Raw genomic sequence first — 20,964 nt, forward strand, 5'->3', positions numbered from 1 at the left:
CTTCGTAACTACAGAAAAGAAGATGAGGGAGATGAGGAGGGTAAGATATAGCAGTCGTTAGATGAAGGTGGGAGCTGATAGAAGGCCCCACTGTTTGTGATGCCTTAGGATGGGCGGACAGCAAGAAGAACCATCATGGCAGAAGTTGTCTTTGGGGCCGCCTTATATTCAAATCATTTTTATCTTCTCAATTGCATCTGGTCAAGATGTGAGAAAATAGGTATTCTCTAGCTTAGACCCTCTGCCTTTCTGCCAGGTGGGGTGGGGGTCTTTTCCTTTCCATTTGTCTTTTACCTACTCTATCGCACTTTCTGCAAACTCTGAACCCTCTACTTAAACACATGGTCCTAATTTTTTGTACAATCTCAGCCTTTGGGCACAATCTCAGCCTCAAATGTCTGTTTCAACTCCCAAACATTTTAGCTAAGACACCCTGCTTTTTTTTTTTTTTTAGGTGATTCCCAGTGATGAAGTGAGTGTTTATAGGTATAGTTTCTGTCTGTTAAATCATCAGACAAAAATGGCTACGCAAATTCCCACCTAAATCTGAAGATCATGTTTGAGAGATAGTCCAGCTTAAAATCATGGCTAAAGCTTCCAAAGCCTTTCTCCAAGGCCGTGTGACTTAAGTTGAAGAAAGCCAAATAAAGGTGCTCAAACCCCAAATCACAGAGGCAGAGGATTTCAATCTCCTGCATTGATTGTGGACAAGCTGCTTCCTCCAAGCCTTCTAGTTGGGGAGCAGTGGGAACTGTTTATTTAACAATGATTGATGGGATTCTTGACCAACATATATCGTAGTGTAAATAACGTCCTATTTTATAGTCCTCATGTCAGAAATCCATACCATCAGATGGTCTTTCCACAACACTTTCCCTATGAGAGGGTCGGGGATTTACTGCAAGTTCTCGTTCAGTCTTTTCTGAGTAAGTATATTCCAAGGCCAATGATAAGCTATAACTTGGGCGGGGGTAGGGGGGTCATTGCAAGGAAATCTGCGCATGCGCGCTAAGTCTCTTCAGTCGCGTCCAACTCTGTGACTATGGAGGTAGCCTACAAGGCTTCTCTGTCAATGGGATTCTACAGACAAGAATACTGGAGTGGGCTGCCAGGCCCTCCTTCAGGGGATCTTCCAGACTCAGGAATAAACCTGCATCTCTTAGGTCTCCTGCACTGGCAGGATTCTTTACCATTGGCACCATCTGGGAAGCCCCTCAAGGAATTCTAAGACATTGGAATTGAGAAAAAAAAAGTCCCTGTGACCTAGAACTGAAAACCTAATTTTCAGTCCCTGCAAACAAGAGGATCTGACAGTCCTCAGGTCATTTCCACTGCGGAAGCATGTGTGTGAGCGATGTGCATCCAGGCACCCACTCGCCCTCTAGGAGGTCCCCGGAGGGAGTATGGTCCAGTGGTGGGACCCATGTCCTAAGTGGCTGCACAATCCCCAGGAAAGGAAATGAATGAGATCTACCACATCAGTTTCGAGGATTGTCAAATCAAAGGCGTGTGCTTTTAAACATCTTTACTTAGCCCACGTGACTAGCATGTCTACTTTGTTCTGCCTCCACATTGTGAAAAGAAGGTGGCTACTTAGCTTGTGAATTGAAGTTTGAAAGAGTCTGGAAATCTGTAAAAGAACGAGATGTAGGTGGTATTGTTTCCTTGCTATAAACAAGGAATTTATCTGACCTGATTGCCATTCGCATTTATTCACTAGTCTTAATATCAGATAGCTTTGTTTGCACATTTTGACTACTTAGATTCCTAATTATCCTGTTATCATGGCCATAATTGGGCTGAAAGACATATTTCATTCTATATCATCATTTACAGAATGAAATAACACACACTAATTTGAACTATATAAATGTTCCCATCTTTGAAAAAACTGAGCCTTTAAATTACACTTAGAAACCTTTTTATTTTAAAAACACCCATGTGAGACTAGATACATAGATATGTATAACTGGGGCTTCCCAAGTGACTTCAGTTCAGTTCAGTTCAGTTCAGTCGCTCAGTCGTGTCTGACTCTCTGTGACCCCATGAATTGCAGCATGCCAGGCCTCCCTGTCCATCACCATCTCCCGGAGTTCACTCAGACTCATGTGCTCCATCGAGTCCGTGATGCCATCCAGCCATCTCATCCTCCGTTGTCCCCTTCTCCTCCTGCCCCCAATCCCTCCCAGCATCAGAGTCTTTTCCAATGAGTCAACTCTTTGCATGAGGTGGCCAAAGTACTGGAGTTTCAGCTTTAGCATCATTCCTTCCAAAGAAATCCCAGGGCTGATCTCCTTCAGAATGGACTAGTTGGATCTCCTTGCAGTCCAAGGGACTCTCAAGAGTCTTCTCCAACACCACAGTTCAAAAGCATCAATTCTTCAGTGCTCAGCCTTCTTCACAGTCCAACTCTTACATCCATACATGACCACAGGAAAAGCCATAGCCTTGACTAGATGGACCTTAGTCGGCAAAGTAATGTCTCTGCTTTTGAATATACTATCTAGGTTGGTCATAACTTTTCTTCCAAGGAGTAAGCGTCTTTTAATTTCATGGCTGCAGTCACCATCTGCAGTGATTTTGGAGCCCCAAAAAATAAAGTCTGACACTGTTTCTACTGTTTCCCCATCTGACTTACTGTTTCCCAAGTGACTTAGTGGTAAAGAATCCTCCTGCCAGTGCAAGAGACTCGGATTCGATCCCTGGGTTGGGAAGATCGTCTGGAGGAGGACATGACAACCCACTCTGGTATTCTTGCCTGGAGAATCTCACGGACAGAGGAGTCTGGTGGGCTACAGTCCGTGGGGTCTCAAAGAGTTGGACGAAACTGAAGCAACTTAGCATGCATGTGTATGTATAACTGATTCACTTTACTGTACACCTGAAACTAACACAACACTGCAAATCAACTATAATTTTTTTAATTTACATTTAATTAGAGGATAATTGTCTTACAATGTTCTGGTGATTTCTGCTGCACAGCAGCATGAATCAGCTTTATGTATACATATATCCCCTCCCTCTTGAATATTGCTCCCACTGCCCGCAATCCCACCCTTCTAGGTCATCACAGAGGACTGAACTGAGCTCGCTGTGCTATACAGCAGCTTCCCACTAGCCATCTATTTCACACATGACAGTGTATATATGTCAATGCTACTGTCTCGATTCACCCACCCTTTCTTTCCCCCTGTGTTCACATGTCTGCATCTTTATTCCTGCCCTACAAATAGGTTCATCAGTACTATTTTTCTAGATTCCATAAATATGTGCGTTAATATACTATATTTCTTTTTCTCTTTCTGACCTATTTCACTCTATATAACAGGTTTTAGTTTCACCTACCTCACTACCACTGACTCAAATTCATTCTTTTTTATGACTAATATTCCACTGTATATATGAACCACAACTTCTGTATTCATTCATCTATTGATGGACATGGAACATCTAGGTTGCTTCTGTGTCCTGCTGGTGCTGCTACTATTGCTAAGTCGCTTCAGTCATGTCCAACTCTGTGCGACCCCATAGACAGCAGCCCACCAGGCTCCCCAGTCCCTGGGATTCTCCAGGCAAGAACACTGGAGTGGGTTGCCATTTCCTTCTCTAATGCGTGAAAGTGAAAAGTGAAAGTGAAGTCACTCAGTCGTGTCCGACTCATAGTGACCCCATGGACTGTAGCCTACCAGGCTTGTAAATAGGGCTGCAGTGAACATTGTTGTTTTTAGTTGGTAAGTCATGTCTGACTCCTTCACAACCTCATGGACTGTAGCCCACCAGGCTCCTCTGCCCATGGAATTTCTTCAGGCAAGAATACTGGAGTGAGTTGCCTTATCCATCTCCAAGGGATCTTCCCCACCCAGGGATGGAAACCGTTTCTCCTGCATTACAGGCAGATTCTTTACCACTGAGTCACCGCAACAAACATTGGGGTAAAACAAATTTTTTCATTTAAAAAAAGTCAAAAAACAGTGGTTGTGAGCTGAGACTTCTGTTCTGACTAGAGGCCAGTTAGACCTCCAGCCTTGCAGGAACTGTGACCTTCCAGGGCAGAGGAGGAATAACAGTTCCTGCTGCCTGAGGGGCTATGTGTGTCCCACAAAGTGTCACGTGACCCCTGTGTCACAGTCTCTCCATGTGCTTGAGTGCAGGTTCCAACCCCCCAGAAAAACTAACCCAGAATTTGGGGCTTTCTGCATTCGTAAATTCTTCTGCACATTACATTACAAGAATAAGTGCCCTAACTCTGGAACCAGTTAGTTCAGAGTCCCCTGCAGGGAGGTCTTAGTATTGCTCGGGGAAAGTGGATGTGGCTCCCATTTCCAGGGTCACCAAGTCTCCCTGTTCCTCAGTGGCCCCCCACCCTCCCCCAGTTGTGTGCCGGTGAGTGTTCATCATTGTCTAGTAAACCTGGGAGGTGCTGCACTCATCCGATCCACTTGGGGTTCCTGGCTCTGCCTCTGGTCCCCCCACCTTCATTCCCAGCCAGGTCCCTTGACCAATAAGAATGAGGCTTGGAAATAAACCCAAGCTCGCCTTTCCTCCTCCAGAAGCTTTCCTCAGGCTCCTAAGTCCTCATCAGGGAAAGTCACTCCTGCTCAGCCCCGGCTTGGAAATGGGGTGCTGGAGCTCCTTGCCAGGTCTGTGCAGTTCAACCCCGGATACAGAACTTCCTCCTCTCAAATGACTGCCTCGCCTGCAATTCTGTAGCTTCCAGAAATTATTTCCTTATTTTAGAAAGTGCTGCCTCAGAGAAATGATTTGACCACTGTAAGTGTTTCGAGGTCACTTTCAGACCGCTGCTATTCTTAAAGTGAAAGTGAAGTCACTCAGTCGTGTCTGACTCTTTGCGACCCCATGGACTGTAGCCAGCCAGGTTCCACTGTCTGTGGGGATTCTCCAGGCAAGAATACTGGAGTGGTTTGCCATTTCCTTCTCCAGAAGCACCATTATTCTTAAAGGAGTGGGTAATCTTCTTCTTGTCTGGGACTCTCCCCTGGGGTGTAATTTTGTTAAAGATGATACCTGTGGGTACTTGCCTGGTGGCACAGTGGATAAGAATCCACCTGCCAATGCAGGGGATATGGGTTTGATCCCTGGTCCGGGATGATTCCACATGCCGTGGTGCAACCAAGTCCACGCACCTAGAGCCTGTACTCCACAATGAGAGGCCACTGCAGTGAAAAGCCCGAGCACCGCCAACAAGAGTAGCCCCGGCTCGCAGCACATGGAGAAAGCCTAAGCAAAGTAATGAAGACCCAGTGCAAACAAATATGAATAAGTTAGATAAATGAGTAACTAAAAAAACATGATACCTGTTGTCAAAAGGGCCTTTTAGTAGGAGCTGTGAAAGGTTCCACCTTTTCTGAGATAACTGCTAGCAACTGGGGCTAGTAACGTAGCAGGCACTTCTCCCCTTATCACCTGCTGAGAAGCACAATTCACTAGCATCTGCCACAGCAGGCTTCCTCCTGCAGAAGTGGGGGAAGAAGGGGAGGGAAGCACGACTCAAGGGAGACAGACAAAGAGAAAGACTTTACACCCAGAACCCCAAGGCGACCTTTTCATCCTTCCTGACCACAAAATGATGGGTCGTTTTCCTAACCAAGATCACAGGAATTCATGCAGGTTAAAGAAGAATTCCAAAATCTGCTATTCTATATTATGCAGCATTGTAAATCAATAATGCTTCAGTAAGATTAACTAATTTTTTTTAAAAACCTGCCATTCTCCCACAACATTGTTGTAATGCAACTTGCTTTCCTTGGTATTATTTAGATCAGGTTTATAGGAAGATACAAAAGGCCAATAGTTAGCAGCTTAAAAATGTATATGTGTGTGAGCTCTAAGTATTAGCATCACAAATAACTTCCTGTTCTGGGCCTTTAGCCAGCAGTTGACTAGTTTATATCACTAGTAATCTGTGATAATAGATTATACGGACAGTGGTCTAAGTGCTCTGTATGCATTGACTCACTTAAAACTCCTAGCAGCCCTATGATACAAATATTGCTGTTTTATAGATGATGTAAATGAGGCACAGAGAGATAAACACCTAGTCCAAGGTCACAACAGTGACTAGAGGGGCCAGAAGAGTTCAGGTCCTCGCTGCTCAAGGTGTGGTCCCTTGACTAGCAGCTTGGGCGTCTCCCGAGAGCTTAGTAGAAATGCAGGCTCTCAAGCCTGGAATTGGAATCTGCATTTTAACAAGGCTTCCCAGGTGATTCACATGCATACTGAAGTTTAAAAACCATGGGCTTAGATAGTCTTAGATTTTTTTCTCTCTGTACTCATTAAAAATTCAATTATAGCTTAAGACTTTACGAAATAATGTGTACTTGGCTGATTTAGTATAAAAAATAGGACCGTAAGATGATTTTTGAGTCCTCTCCAAGATCTTCTGAAGAAGATAAATAGCATATATTATTTTTTAAGTCCAAAAAGTTCTTGAATTCTTATTATATCAGGCATTCTCATTTCATCAAGTCATCATAGAATATGTCATGAAATAGATACTGTGCTGTGTTTAGTCGCTTAGTCGTGACGGACTCTGTGCGACCCCATGGACTGTAGCCCACCAGGCTCCTCTGTCCATGAGAATTCTCTAGGCAAGAATAGTGGAGTGGGTTGCCATGCCCTCCTCCAGGGGATCTTCCCAACCCAGGAATAGAACTCAAGTTTCCCGCATTGCAGGCAGATACTTTACTGTCTGAGCCACCAGAGAAGCCCAAGAATACTGGAGTGCGTAGCCTATCCCTTCTCCAGGGGGCGTCCTGACCTGAAATAGTTACTACTAGCCTCAAATTACAGATGAGAAGACTGTGGGCAGAAGGGTTAAGAAGAAAAGACAATGTAAGGACTGTGAGAGAGAATTTGCAAATAATGCAACCAATAGTATACAAACTGTTCACATAGCTCAATATCAAAAAATAAAATCAATAACCCAATCAAAGAATGGACAGAAAACCTAAATAGACATTTCTCTAAAGAAGATACACAGATGGCCAACAAGCATATGAACAGATGCTCAACATCACTAATTATTCAGTTCAGTTCAGTTCAGTTGCTCAGTCATGTCTGACTCTTTGCGACCCCATGAACTGCAGCACATCAGGCCTCCCTGTCCATCACCAACTCCCGGAGTTCACTCAAACACACATCCATCGACTCGGTGATGCCATCCAGCCATCTCATCCTCTGTCATCCCCTTCTCCTCCTGCCCCCAATCCCTCCCAGCATCAGAGTCTTTTCCAATGAGTCAACTCTTCGAATGAGGTGGCAAAAGTACTGGAGTTTCAGCTTTAGCATCATTCCTTCCAAAGAAATCCCAGGGCTGATCTCCTTCAGAATGGACTGGTTGGATCTCCTTGCAATCCAAGGGACTCTCAAGAGACTTCTCCAACACCACAGTTCAAAAGCATCAGTTTTGCAAATCAAATCTATGGCCATCAGCAAAATATCTACAAACAATAAAAGCTGACGAGAGTGTGGAGAGAAGGGCACCCTCCTACACTGTTGGAGGGCATGTAAATCAGTATAGCCACTATGGAGAACAGTATGGAGTTTCCTTCAAAAACTAAAAATAGAGCTACCATATGATCCAGCAATACCACTACTGGGAATATGTCTGGAAAAGATGGACCTCTAATTCAAAAAGTGCTTGCACCCCAGTGCTCACTGCAGCACTATTGACAATAGCCAAGACATGGAAACATCCTAAATGTCCATCAATAGAGGAATAGACAAAGAAGACGCGGTACATATTCACAATGAAATACTACTCTGCCATAAGAAGAATGAAATAATGCCATTTGCAGCAACATGGATGGATCTAGAGATTACTGCACTCAGTGAAGCAAGTCAAAGGCAAATTATATGATATCACTTATATGTGAAATCTAAAAACAATTATACAAATGATGTTATTTACAAAACAGACTCACCGATGTAGAAAGCAAACACGGTTACCAAAGGTGAGAGGAGTTGGGGAAGGGATAAATTAGGAGCTTAGGGTTAACATATATACACGCCTATATATAAAATAGGCTTCCCTGGTGCCTCAGTGGTAAAGAATCCACCTGCCAATGCAGGAGACATGGGTTCGATCCCTGGGTTGAGAAGATACCCAGAAGGAAATGGGAACCTATTCCAGTATTCTTTCCCGGGAAATCCCATGGACGGAGGAGCCTGGCAGGCTACAGTCCATGGGGCTGTAAAAGTCAGACGCAGCTTAGCGACTAAACAGCAACATATGTAAAATAGATAACCAATAATGACCTACTGTATGGCTCGGCGAGCTATACTCAATATTCTGTAATAACCTATATGAGAAAAGAATCTGAAAAGGGATGTATATGTGATGTGTAACTCAATCACTTTGCTGTACAACTGAAACTAACACACCATTGTAAATCAATTATACTCCAATAAAAAGAAAAAGGGTTAGGAGGAGCTAGGACATGGCAGTTCCACTGACAGCTCTGCTTCATGAATCGAGGTCCTCACATTGATTTCCTCGCAGGTGGCACAGTGAACCATCCACTAACCTTTGACAAAATGGTTACTTTTTTCAAACCCTGTCTCCAAAACACAAAACATTTTTTACTTAATCCTGAGCACATTTCTCCATCATTTAAGGTAGTGATATTAATGTAACCTAACAGAGTATCCACCTTGGAAAATTAAATCAAAGCCCAGAAAAGCAAATCATCTCTTCTCCTTTAGTTGATACCATAAAGTTGTATATTGTCTAAAAAGCAAAACAAAAACTAGAGTATGAGACAAAGCTCATCCTTAGAAGTCTTCTTCTAAGGGCTTCGTTTAGATGCTTTTCAGAGTGATGCCAGCAACTGGTTTTTTTTTTTCTGGAAGTCACATTGGTGATGATTCACCCGGCCAGTTATTTAAGGTAGAATTTATTTGAAACTGCTGTCACTTGTAGATAAATTTTGATTCAGGCAAATTACATGCTACAATTACAGAATAAAATTCAGATTAGCCAACAAAATGTGTCAGGCCCATTAAAATATGTAAGCTTTATCATGAATTAGTTTTTTACAAGGTGACATGTTTGCTTCCTGAATTACAATGATGAGACTTAAGCTGAATTTCCAGGAGGACTGTTTGGTTCTTTCTTCTAATAGGAAACCACTGGCACTTTTATATGAAGTCATTTTCTATTTTTAAAACAACTGCATTTGAGACATAACTATGAGTGTGACAGTTTCACAGGGCAAAAAGCGAGATGAATAAATGGGTCTGAAACCCAGGCTAATGGAGTGAGCTTTTCAAAATCACATACACATTTATGTACTTCTCTCACCACTTATAGCTTCATTCATCATAATGTTTTTTGGCCATTTCCTAGAGAGTATTTCCAATTCTAATATATTTCTAACAAAAGCCCCATTGTGGAATTCTGCAATATTCCTGGTTTACGTGTACAGATTTTCTAGTAGATCTCTGATGGCTGAATAAATACATTAATATATTTACTTAGTAATCTGGATAACTTGGGCTTCCCAGGTGGCTCAGTGGTAAAGAATCCACCTGCCAATTCAGGAGATGCAAGAGACATGGGTTCGACCCCTGGGTCAGGAAGATCCCTTGGAGAAGGGAATGGCAACCCAATCCAGTATTCTTGCCTGGGAAATTCCACAAATGGAGGAGCCTGGCGGGCTACAGTCCATGGTATCGCAAAGAGTCAGACACAACTAGCATGCACGCACCCGCCTGGATATAACGTACATCATTCACCATATAAACAAGAAGCAGGCCTAGGCTGTAATCCTTCTGATCAAGACTATGTGACCTTGAGCAGGTCACTCAGTACTCTGAACCTCAGTATTCTCATCTGAAAAATGATAGGTTAAATTGATTATCTTTTATGGGGCCTTTTTAATTCAATATTCCATAGGAATTATTCCATCAGTCTCTCAATTTGGACCAAGTAGAAATTTATTTTAAAAATCTTAATAAAAAATGTACCTTTTAAAATGTAATTTTATAACTTCAAAGCAGCATGGAACCTGGAATTGAGTAAACAAATAGTATCATTTGTTTGCAAACAGATGTAAAAATACATAACCAAGCTCTAAGATACTTTAAAATCACTTCAGAATTTTGTTTATGATATTAGTTTTCATAGTAAGGAGATTTTAATGCCTAAATATCACTATCTATAAAATCTCTTCACTGCATAATAAAACTTAGCAAATTGATAATAAAACTTACATGAAAGAAAAAGCCGGCAAATAAAATGTTTCAAATATACAGACAAGAAAAGTACCCCCCACCAAATTAAACTCACGTTTATCAAAAACATATGGATTCTAAACATTAAAACAATGTTTGACTTTGGGGGAATTGGTTGGGAAACGATATAAAGGAACATTTTAGGATGGCAAAAATATTCATGTTCTTAATCTAAAAAGTAAGTGCATTGGTGTGTTCACTTTGTAAAATGTTATCTAGCTGGACACTAGGTGAATCTATTTACTCAAGCATATGTTTCATATCAACTTTTTAAAAAGTTTTAAAAGTTGGACCTACTGACACTTTTTTCCACAAGAATCTTTATCCCTTTATTAGTTGTAGAATAAATAAAATCTAAGATCCATCCATCATATAGGAGGCAATTTATTCTCTAATTATGCCAGTCCAGAGAAAGGAGTAGGAAACAAAACTTTAAAAAGCACAGGGAGTAGTTTGTGAAGCATCCCGTGAAGTAGCGGTCCTCCATCCCCACCTTGTCTACTTGGCTCCTCAAGGCCTTTGGAATTGGGTTTCTGTCTCCTTTTCATGTCACGCTACATTCCCAGGACATCTGTGGTGGATATTTAGATTAAATAGGAAAATGGCACAACGTATGATGTTCTACCACACAATTGCACTCATCTCACACGCTAGTAAAGTATTGCTCAAAATTCTCCAAGCCAGGCCTCCACAATATGTGAACCGTGAACTTCCAGATGTTCAAGCTGGTTTTAGAAAAGGCAGAAGAACCAGAGATCAAACTGCCAACATCCACTGGATCATTGAAAAAGCAAGAGAGTTCCAGAAATAGATGGGGTTTTTTTTCCCCCAGCAAAACATCTATTTCTGCTTTATGGACTATGCTAAAGCCTTTGACTGTGTGGATCACAATAAACTGGAAAATTCTGAAAGAGATGGGAATACCAGACCACCTGACCTGTCTCTTGAGAAACCTATATGCAGGTCAGGAAGCAACAGTTAGAGCTGGACATGGAACAACAGACTGGTTCCAAATAGGAAAAGGAGTACATCAAAGGCTGTATATTGTCACCCTGTTTATTTAACTTATATGCAGAGTACATCATGAGAAACGCTGGGCTGGATGAAGCACAAGCTGGAATCAAGATTGCCAGGAGAAATATCAATCACCTCAGATACGCAGATGACACCACCCTTATGGCAGAAAGTGAAGAGGAGCTAAAGAGCCTCTTGATGAAATGAAAGAGGAGAGTGAAAAAGTTGACTTAAAGCTCAACATTCAGAAAATGAAGATCATGGCATATGGTTCCGTCACTTCTTGGGAAATAGACGGGGAAACAATGGAAACGGTGTCAGACTTTATTTTTGGGGGCTCCAAAATCACTGCAGATGGTGACTGCAGCCATGAAATTAAAAGACACTTACTCCTTGGAAGGAAAGTTATGACCAACCTACACAGCATATTGAAAAGCAGAGACATTACTTTGCCAATAAAGGTCTGTCTAGTCAAGGCTATGGTTTTTCCTGTGGTCATGTATGGATGTGAGAGTTGGACTGTGAAGAAAGCTGAGCACCAAAGAATTGATGCTTTTGAACTGTGGTGTTGGAGAAGACTCTTGAGAGTCCCTTGGACTGCAAGGAGATCCAACCAGTCCGTTCTAAATGAGATCGGTCCTAGGTGTTCTTTGGAAGGAATGATGCTAAAGCTGAAACTCCAGTACTTTGGCCACCTCATGCGAAGAGTTGACTCATTGGAAAAGACTCTGATGCTGGGAGGGATTGGGGGCAGGAGGAAAAGGGGACGACAGAGGGTGAGATGGCTGGATGGCATCACCGACTCGATGGATGTGTGTTTGAGTGAACTCTGGGAGTTGGTGATGGACAGGGAGCCCTGGTGTGCTGCCATTCATGGGGTCACAAAGAGTCAGACACGACTGAGCGACTGAACTGAACTGATGATGTTCTAACAAGAACAACAGATAATACGTATCTAGAAGACAAAAAAACATCTTATTCATGTTCATTTTTGTATCCTTCGAAGCTCATGGCCAACTTTTCAGTATTCAATAAGGATTCAATTTCTATTTGTTACATTCAATTTCAAATATATATGATAAAAATTTAGAATCAAAAATATTTTTAAAGGGAAAAATATTAAAATTGGGCAGAAAAATAAAATGTAATGAATCAGCAAATTAGTTTGTTAGTGGCAGTACACTGAGTAAATACGCATGAATCATCTTGCAGAATAATGGAGTCTCACTAGAGATGAAAGAGATTGAAATTTAAACAATTATAGCTATTAATAAACATGAAGAGTGTTACACTTACAGCAAAAAGGGAAAATTTGATTTTAAAATTAAATTGAAAGTGAAAGTATTAGTCATGTAGCCATGTCTGCCTCTTTGCCACCGCGTGGACCGTAGACCGCAGGGCTCCTCTGTTCAGGGAATTCACTCCCTTCTTCATGTGATCTTCCCGACCCAGGGATCAAACCTGGGTCACCTGCATTGCAGGCAGATTCTTTACCACCTGAGCCATTAGAGAAGCCCCAAAATTAAATTAGGCTTTAGTAAAAACTCCATAAAACTCTTAAAAGTGCTCTGAAATCATCCTCAAAATTTCTGCAAAACTTCTCAGCTATTTCCTCATCCTCTGATAATCCACTTAGTTTTTCCTCACATACCAGCATTCAGCATAAATTTTAAAATGATTTCTCATGATATTTGATTGCTTTTTCATTAATTATTAATAGTGACAAAATATTTTCCATGTTTTTATTGCAATTATACAATATTTGATGTATAGTACATAGCACATCAACTTTTTATTTGCCTAACCAGAGTTCATATCCCCTTACACCAATATCTTTACAAGAACATGAGCTTCTCATTGAGATCAGTTCCAAATTCTGAAAGAAGAGAACTAAGTCCCAACAACATAGAAAGGTCCTAAGGACGGGTCTAGGAGAAATTGAAATTGTAATGTCTGATCTGCACATGATATGTTGACCACAGCAGCATTCAAACAACAAGCTTGCCCAAAGAGTTGGACCTCAAGAGCCAGATTCCAATTTTGGAAAACACAGAGGAGAGAGGAACACATTAAATGACATGACACCAGGCAAATTCAGAATGTTGGGTATTTCTGCTGGATGACCCACCTGGTCTCTGCAACAAGAAAAGAAAGAAGACTATACCAGCTTATTGTTGCTGTTGTTCAGTTGCCAAGTCATGTCTGACTCTGCAACCCCATGAACTGCAGCACACCCAGGCCTCTCTGTCCTTCACCTTCTCCCAGAGTTCACCCAAGTTCATGTCCATTGAATTGGTGATGCCATCAAACCATCTCATCCTTGGCTGCCCCCTTCTCCTTTTGCCTTCAATCTTTCCCAGCATCAGGGTATTTTCCAATGAATCGGCTCTTCAAATTAGGTGGCCAAAGTACTGGAGCTTCAGTTTCAGCATCAGTCCTTCCAATGAATGAGTATTCAGGGTTGATTTCCCTTGGGATGGACTGGTTTGATTTGCTTGCTATCCAAGGAACTCTCAAGACTCTTATCCAGCATCACAGTTTGAAAACATCAATTCTTCAGCATTCAGCCTTCTTTATGGTCCAACTCTCACATCCATACAAGACTACTGGAAAGACCATAGCTTTAACTATATGGACCTGTCTTTGTTTTTCAATATGCTATCTAGGCTTGTCATAGCCTTTCTTCCGAAAAGCAACCATCTTCTAATTTCATGGCTGCAGTCACCATCCACAGTGATTTTGGAGCCCAAGAAGAGAAAGTCTGTCACTGCTTCCACCTGTACCAGCTTATAGGACATCAAAGGAGAGAACACAACCAAATGCAATGTGTGGACCTAATTCGGATCCATATTTTTGCAATCAACTGTAAAAATGCATTTTAGAGGCAATGAGGGAAATATTACCATGGACTAGTTATTACATATTGTCAGAGGATAGTTTTATATTTTGCTAGATGTGATAATGACAATGTGGCTGTGTAAGAATATGTTCATTTGTGGGTGGGGGGTGATGCACAGTGAAATATGTGGGGCTTTGCATGTGGCTTCAGTTCAGTTCAGTTCAGTTCAGTCGCTCAGTCGTGTCTGACTCTTTGCGACCCCATGAATCGCAGCACGCCAAGCCTCCCTGTCCATCACCAACTCCCAGAGTTCACTCAGACCCACATTCATTGAGTCAGTGATGCCATCCAGCCATCTCATCCTCGGTCGTTCCCTTCTCCTCCTGCCCCCAATCCTTCCCAGCATCAGAGTCTTTTCCAGTGAGTCAACTCTTCGCATGAGGTGGCCAAAGGACTGGAGTTTCAGCTTTAGCATCATTCCTTCCAAAGAAATCCCAGGGTTGATCTCCTTCAGAATGGACTGGTGTAAAGAATCCCCCTGCCAATGCAGGAGAGATAGGAGACTCAGGTTCTATCCCTGGGTCGGGAAGATCCCCTGGAGAAGGAAATGGCCACTCACTCCAGTATTCTTGCCTGGAAAATCCCATAGACAGAGAAGCCTGTCCAGGGGTCTCAAAGAGTCAGACACGACTGAGCAACTTAGCATGCATGCTTGTGAAATATGTAGGGTATAACAGAATATCTGAATATCTGAAATTCACTTTTTAATATTTTAGCAAATGAAAAAGAAAAAAACTATGTGATCAAATGTGGGAAGTTTTTGATAAATTGTTGAATATGAATGACAGTAAGTGGGATATATTTTAAAATATTCATAACAAAATTTTTTAATGTTATAGTAAAAAGATTGATATATAACTCCCCATTATCAAAAATAAATAACAGTGACTTTAAAAACTATTTGCAGGCTTTAAATACAAATATATTGTTCATAGTCTTTTAGACACTCCTCTGAAGTCTCTGGCCTCAATAAGTTTGTATCTTTCACCACCTAATTCCACTCACTGTAAATATATCATGAGAAAATAACAGAGAAGGAAAAACAGCCAAAAGTATTCATACAGCTTTAACTGTAACAGAAGAAATTTGGAATTTAAATATAAAATATAGGAGAACATGAAGTGAATTATTATGCATCAACATAATGTAAAACCTGAAGCCTATCAAAAGTGATAAGAATTTGAGCTATGTAAACAGGCAATGGCACCCCACTCCAGTCCTCTTGCCTGGAAAATCCCTTGGATGGAGGAGCCTGGTGGGCTGCAGTCCACGGGGTCGCTAAGAGTCGGACAGGACTGAGCGACTTCACTTTCAATTTTCACTTTCATGCATTGGAGAAGGAAATGGCAACCCACTCCAGTGTTCTTGCCTGGAGAATCCCAGGGACGGGGGAGCCTGGCAGGCTGCTGTCTATGGGGTCCCACAGAATCGGACACGACTGAAGTGACTTAGCAGCAGCAGCAAACACATGAAACCAAGCACACACTGACAGTTTATAAGAAATTTTAAGGATCATTAAAACTCTTTCATGGTTGCAAGTGACAGAAAAGCCAACCTAGGCTGGCTTAAGGAGAAAAGGAAATCAATTGGCTGATGGAAATGAAAAGTTTAAAAGACAAGAAAATCACCGTGAAATCAATGATAGACAAATGAAAACACAAAATAGGAAAAAATTTTAGAAGAAAACAAGGGCAAAAATCTAGGAGACTCTGGATTTGGTGATGGATTTTTAGATACAATATTAAAAGCATAATGAAAGAAAAATCGATTATTAAAACTAAATTAATAAATGTTAAATATTAAAGTGGTTTATTAAACTAAATATTAAAGTTGTTTATTAAAACTAAAACTTGTGCTCTGCTCTATCAAAGACTATGATAAGAAAATGAAAAGACAAGCCACAAACCAGGAGAAAATATTTGCAGAACATTTTTCTGATAAAAGACTTGTCTCTAAAATACATGTAGAACTGTTAAAACTCAACAATAAGAAAATAAACAATTATTTTATAATAGGCAAACATTATGAACAGACATCACATCAAAGAAAATATTCAGATGGCAAATAAGTATATGGTCATTGGCCATTACGGAATCATGAATTAAAACAGCAATGAGACATAACTACATCTGGTAAGAATGGCTAAAGGTGAGAACAGAAAGACCACCAAATGCTGACATGGGTGCAAAGTAACAGGGACTCTCACTGAACTGCAAGCGAGACCGCAAAACAGTACAGCTGCTATGCAAGACAATTTGGCAGTTTCTTTTCTGATCTTTTGTTGTTGGAGTATAGTTGCTTTACAGTGTTGGGCTTCCCTGGTGGCTCAGAGGGTAAAGCATCTGCCTGCAGTGCAGGAGACCTGGGTTCGATCCCTGGGTCAGGAAGATCCCCTGGAGAAGGAAATGGCAACCCACTCCAGTACTCTCGCCTGGAAAATCCCATGGGCAGAGAAGCCTGGTAGACTACAGTTCATGGGATCTCAAAGAGTCGGACACGACTGAGCGACTTCAGTTCACAATGTTGTGTTGGTTTCTGCTGTACCACGAAGTGACTCAGCTATATGTATACATATATCCCCTCCCTCTTAACCCTCCCTCCCACTCACACCCACCCCACCCCTCTAGGTCATCGCAGAGCACAGAGCTGAGCTCCTTGTGCTATACAGCAGCTTCCCACTAGTTAGTTATTTTCTTTACACGTGGTAGTGTATATAAGTCAACCCTTCTTTCCCAGTTCGTCTCACTCTCCCCTTCCTGCCCTGTGTCTACACATCTGTCCTCTATGCGTGCATCTCTATTCCTTCCCTGCAAACAGCTCATCTGTACCATCTTTCTAGATTCCACTCATACGCATTAAGATACGATATTTGTTTTTCTCTTTCTGACTTATTTCAACTTGGCAGTTTCTTACAAAACTAAACAGAGACTTACCATATGATTCAGCAATCACATTGCTGAGTATGTACCAAATTGATTTGAAAACGTATCCAGGCAAAAGTCTCATAGAAGTTTTTTTTTTTTTTTTTTCCTCAGAATTGCCAAGATGATTAGGTAAACAAATTATAACACAACTCTACAATGGAAGGCTATTCAGCGATAAAAATACGTGAACACTCCAGCCATGAAAAGACATGGAGGAAATTTCAATGCACATTGACAAGAGAATGAAGCCAATCTGAAAAGGCTACCCACTCTATGACTCCAGCTCTATGATACCCAGGAAAAGGCAAAACTTTAGACAGAGAGAAGAAGGATCAGTGGTTGCCAGGAACTCAGTGAGGGAAGAGGGGGGGGTGTGTAGGTGAAGCCCAGGGACATTTAAAGGGTTGAAAAGTATTGTCATGGTGGGTATGTGACCTTACAAAGCTGTCAAAACCTGAAGACTTAGAGCACAGAGAGCAACCTTGGTGTACACAAATTTTAAAAATCATTTAGGAGTCTGGGGGATTTTAGAATAGAATTCAGACAGTGATAGGAGAATAACCATATTACAAATATATAAACCAGTCTCACTGGAGGGAGTGGGTGAAAGGAGCTGACCTTTGGTAACTTCGACCTTAAGCAACTTTGGAAATGAGCAGAGCCCTAAGCCCAAAGGCAAAAGGAAGGTAAGGAAGCATTGTACTCTAGCTGACAAAGTTTCTTCTCCTGAAGTACTGGTTAGCATTTCTGATACTTGCATACACATATATAGGGCTTCTCTAGTGGTGTAGATGGTAAAGAATCTGCCTGCAATGAGGGAGACCTGGTGGGAATTAAACAGTTAAATAAATGGATGGCAAAGAGCGGGAGCCAAGCTTCTCAAGATTGCAGTGAGAATTTACAGATAAGCAAGGGATATGCTTAAAAATAGGCTTGTGATTTTAAAACATAAAGGAAATAAGATAAAATGTGACATTTCTTGCAGAAATCACAATTAGTCATATTCTATTTAACTACCTTTAAAAAACTGAAGTATTGTTTATTTACAATGTTTCATTAGTTTGAGGTACACAGCAGAGTGATTTGATTATACATATATATAATTCCACACAGACATACCATCCAAATCATTTAAAGCAAGTTGAAGGAACAAAATGCCTGCCAACATTTTACTAAGCTTACATCTTGCTCAAATTTTTATCAATCAAATACGTCAAGTTTCTAAAAATACAAGAAACTTAAATCAGTAATAATGAAAATATGATCATTACTATAATTTGTATTAACATCAAAGCAGCCCCAGTTACACAAAACATAAACTGTATGATATGAAAAAATTCCTAAATTATTGAGAACAGGATCACAAATCTTCTCAAGGCAAGTCAGCCTAGGTTGAGTGCATAATAAAAGCAGCAGAATCATGTAGAATAAGTGTGTGTGGTTCTTTCATTCTCAAGTCCATCGTCATTTGAGTATCATATAGGCGAGCGATTAAGGAAGCTTCAGTCTCCTTGTGAAAGATGCAGAAAAGCCCTTTACCTGTGAACACCATCCGCTTTCCCACCGTGGCTGATACTGGTTCTCGAAATGTTACACACGCCATGGCCAAGGGTGTAGCTGTGTTATAGGATTTTCTTCCTCAGACCAGTTTATCTGTACCAGAAAGAGCCAAAGACTCTGCTGTCTCTCCTTTCCCTGTCTGCGACCTGAACTAGGTGGTTGCTAAGGACTCATTATGACAGGAAGGCAGAGTGTTCCCTCTAACACTGGTCAGTATTCCAGCCTCCAGGAACAGACAGACACAGCCGCAGCATCCCCAGGAATGGTGCCCAATCATCTCTGTCCCTTATCTGTCAACATCAAGTCAAGAACAGACCTGTTTGGATACTAGAAATCATGCAGCCTTACGGCACCCATAACCTGGCAGACTCAATCAACACCATCTTTCAACATAGCCCCAAAAAATGTTGTGCAGAAGGACGTTATCACAAAACCAAACAAACAAAAAAAAAAAATCACAAACTCGTGGTTAAAAGCTTTTGAGGAAACCCGGCTAGATAAAATACAAATAAAAATTGTATTAGTAAATGAATAACATAATTGCTTATGTATTTCCCCCACATTTCAGTACTTCTTTAAACATAATCTGTGCCTCAGTCACATAGTCTAGTTTTGGTTCCCATCATGTGAGATGTTCTTTCGTTCTTCTGAGCCTTTACTCATTCATCTCTTCTCCCTGTAACATTCCTTTGGGAATATTTGTTGTCCTCTGAGAGGTGGAGCCCACGTCTCCTCTCCCCGGAGGAGGTCTGCAGACCCAGCTGACCACTGGCTCTTTCATGCCCCTTTAGCTTCTATGGCAACTTTTTTATACCTACCTGTTAAATTCCTTCCACTTTGTTTCATTTGTCTATTTTCTCTGCTTCCTACTAGAATCCAACTCCCAGTTCAGGGGAAAAGCACCTTTATTCATATTTCAATTTCCAGAGACTACGATACAATAGATACTTAAGAAATGTTTGTGGGATGAATAAATCAACAGCTAATTCCAGCCTTCCTGGAAATATAATATTGACCATTTGATAATCCATGGAACATAAACTCTAATGGCAATTTTGAATTCAATCTTAAATATACAGCATGTATTCTCTACTGAAAATGTGATGCCTTTTGTCTGTTGAGAGAAATTACACTAAGAACACTCTATGTTAACTACAGAGAGGGTTGCTAGCCGGCTAGCAAAGGGATGTGCCCCCAGGTCTCCCTTCAAGCGTATGCTTCAGGGCTTCCCTGGTGGCTCAGTGGTAAAGGATCTGCCTGCCAACGTAGGAGACACGGGTTCAATCCCTAGTCTAGGAAGATCCCGCCTGCTGCACAGCAGTTAAGGTCATGCGCCATGACTGTTGAGCCAGTGCTCTATAGCCCAGGAGCTGCTGCAACTACTGAAGTCAGTGTAATGAGAACCCGCACTCCACAACTAGGGAAAAGCCCGCACAGCAGTGAAGGGCCAGCACAGCCAAAAGCAAAAAGTAAATGAAAATTTTAAAGGGGCTGCTCTAGTTGCAGGGAGCTGGTCTCTGTCAGAGGTCAAACCCTCCCTGGGCAGCATGGTCAGAAGACTCAGTGAGGTGAGAGGATGAAGTCATATGTTGCCGCCTGTCATGGGACCATTTTTCACTCGGTGAGCCAAGGCTTTGTTGAGCCCTTACCACAGTTCAGCTTCTTCCTCTGCCCAATCCTGCTTCAGCTTCTTTCTGTCCACAGGTATAGATCTCAATGGCACCCCACTCCAGTACTCTTGCCTGGAAAATCCCATGGATGGAGGAGCCTGGTAGGCTGCAGTCCATGCTAAGGGTCGGACACGACTGAGCGACTTCCCTTTCACTTTTCACTTTCATGCATTGGAGAAGGAAATGGCAACCCACTCCAGTGTTCTTGCCTGGAGAATCCCAGGGACGGGGGAGCCTGGTGGACTGCCGTCTATGGGGTCGCACAGATTTGGACACGACTGAAGCGACTTAGCATAGCAACGATCTTGCCCACCACCAGCTTCCAAAGAGCATGACCAGAGCATGACCAGACCACACAGATGTGTAACAGGAAAGAACAGACCTGACTCCATATTGGATCTGTTCCTTTAGCTCTAACCCTTGTGCTCCGTTGCCTGTACTGTCTTGCTGGCTCTGACCTTTGTGAAAGAATGTTGCCTCTTGCCTAAAATATAGCCCATTCTCAAAGTTCTGATCTTTAAAGGTATAACATTCTTCCATTCATATGGATTAAAAGTTGCAGAACAGAGGATAACATTTGTCTTGTTGGAGGTTTATAGGAACATTGTGACCTGACCTACCTGGATAATTGCAAGAACAAAGG

The 20,964-nt window shown here is 41.7% G+C and overlaps 1 protein-coding gene across 1 annotated transcript in view; it reads right to left on the bottom strand.

Annotated features, from left to right (window-relative positions):
- C17H4orf45 (chromosome 17 C4orf45 homolog) overlaps nt 1-18,804 on the bottom strand; it is a 135,612-nt gene extending 116,808 nt beyond the window's left edge. The window contains exon 1 of the mRNA XM_018061490.1: nt 18,631-18,804. Coding sequence (XP_017916979.1) covers nt 18,631-18,694 — 64 coding nt within the window. The 5' untranslated portion in view covers nt 18,695-18,804. The remainder of the gene's footprint in view (nt 1-18,630) is intronic.

Source organism: Capra hircus, chromosome 17, assembly GCF_001704415.2.
Source record: "Capra hircus breed San Clemente chromosome 17, ASM170441v1, whole genome shotgun sequence".
In the NCBI taxonomy this organism is placed as follows: Eukaryota; Metazoa; Chordata; class Mammalia; order Artiodactyla; family Bovidae; genus Capra; species Capra hircus.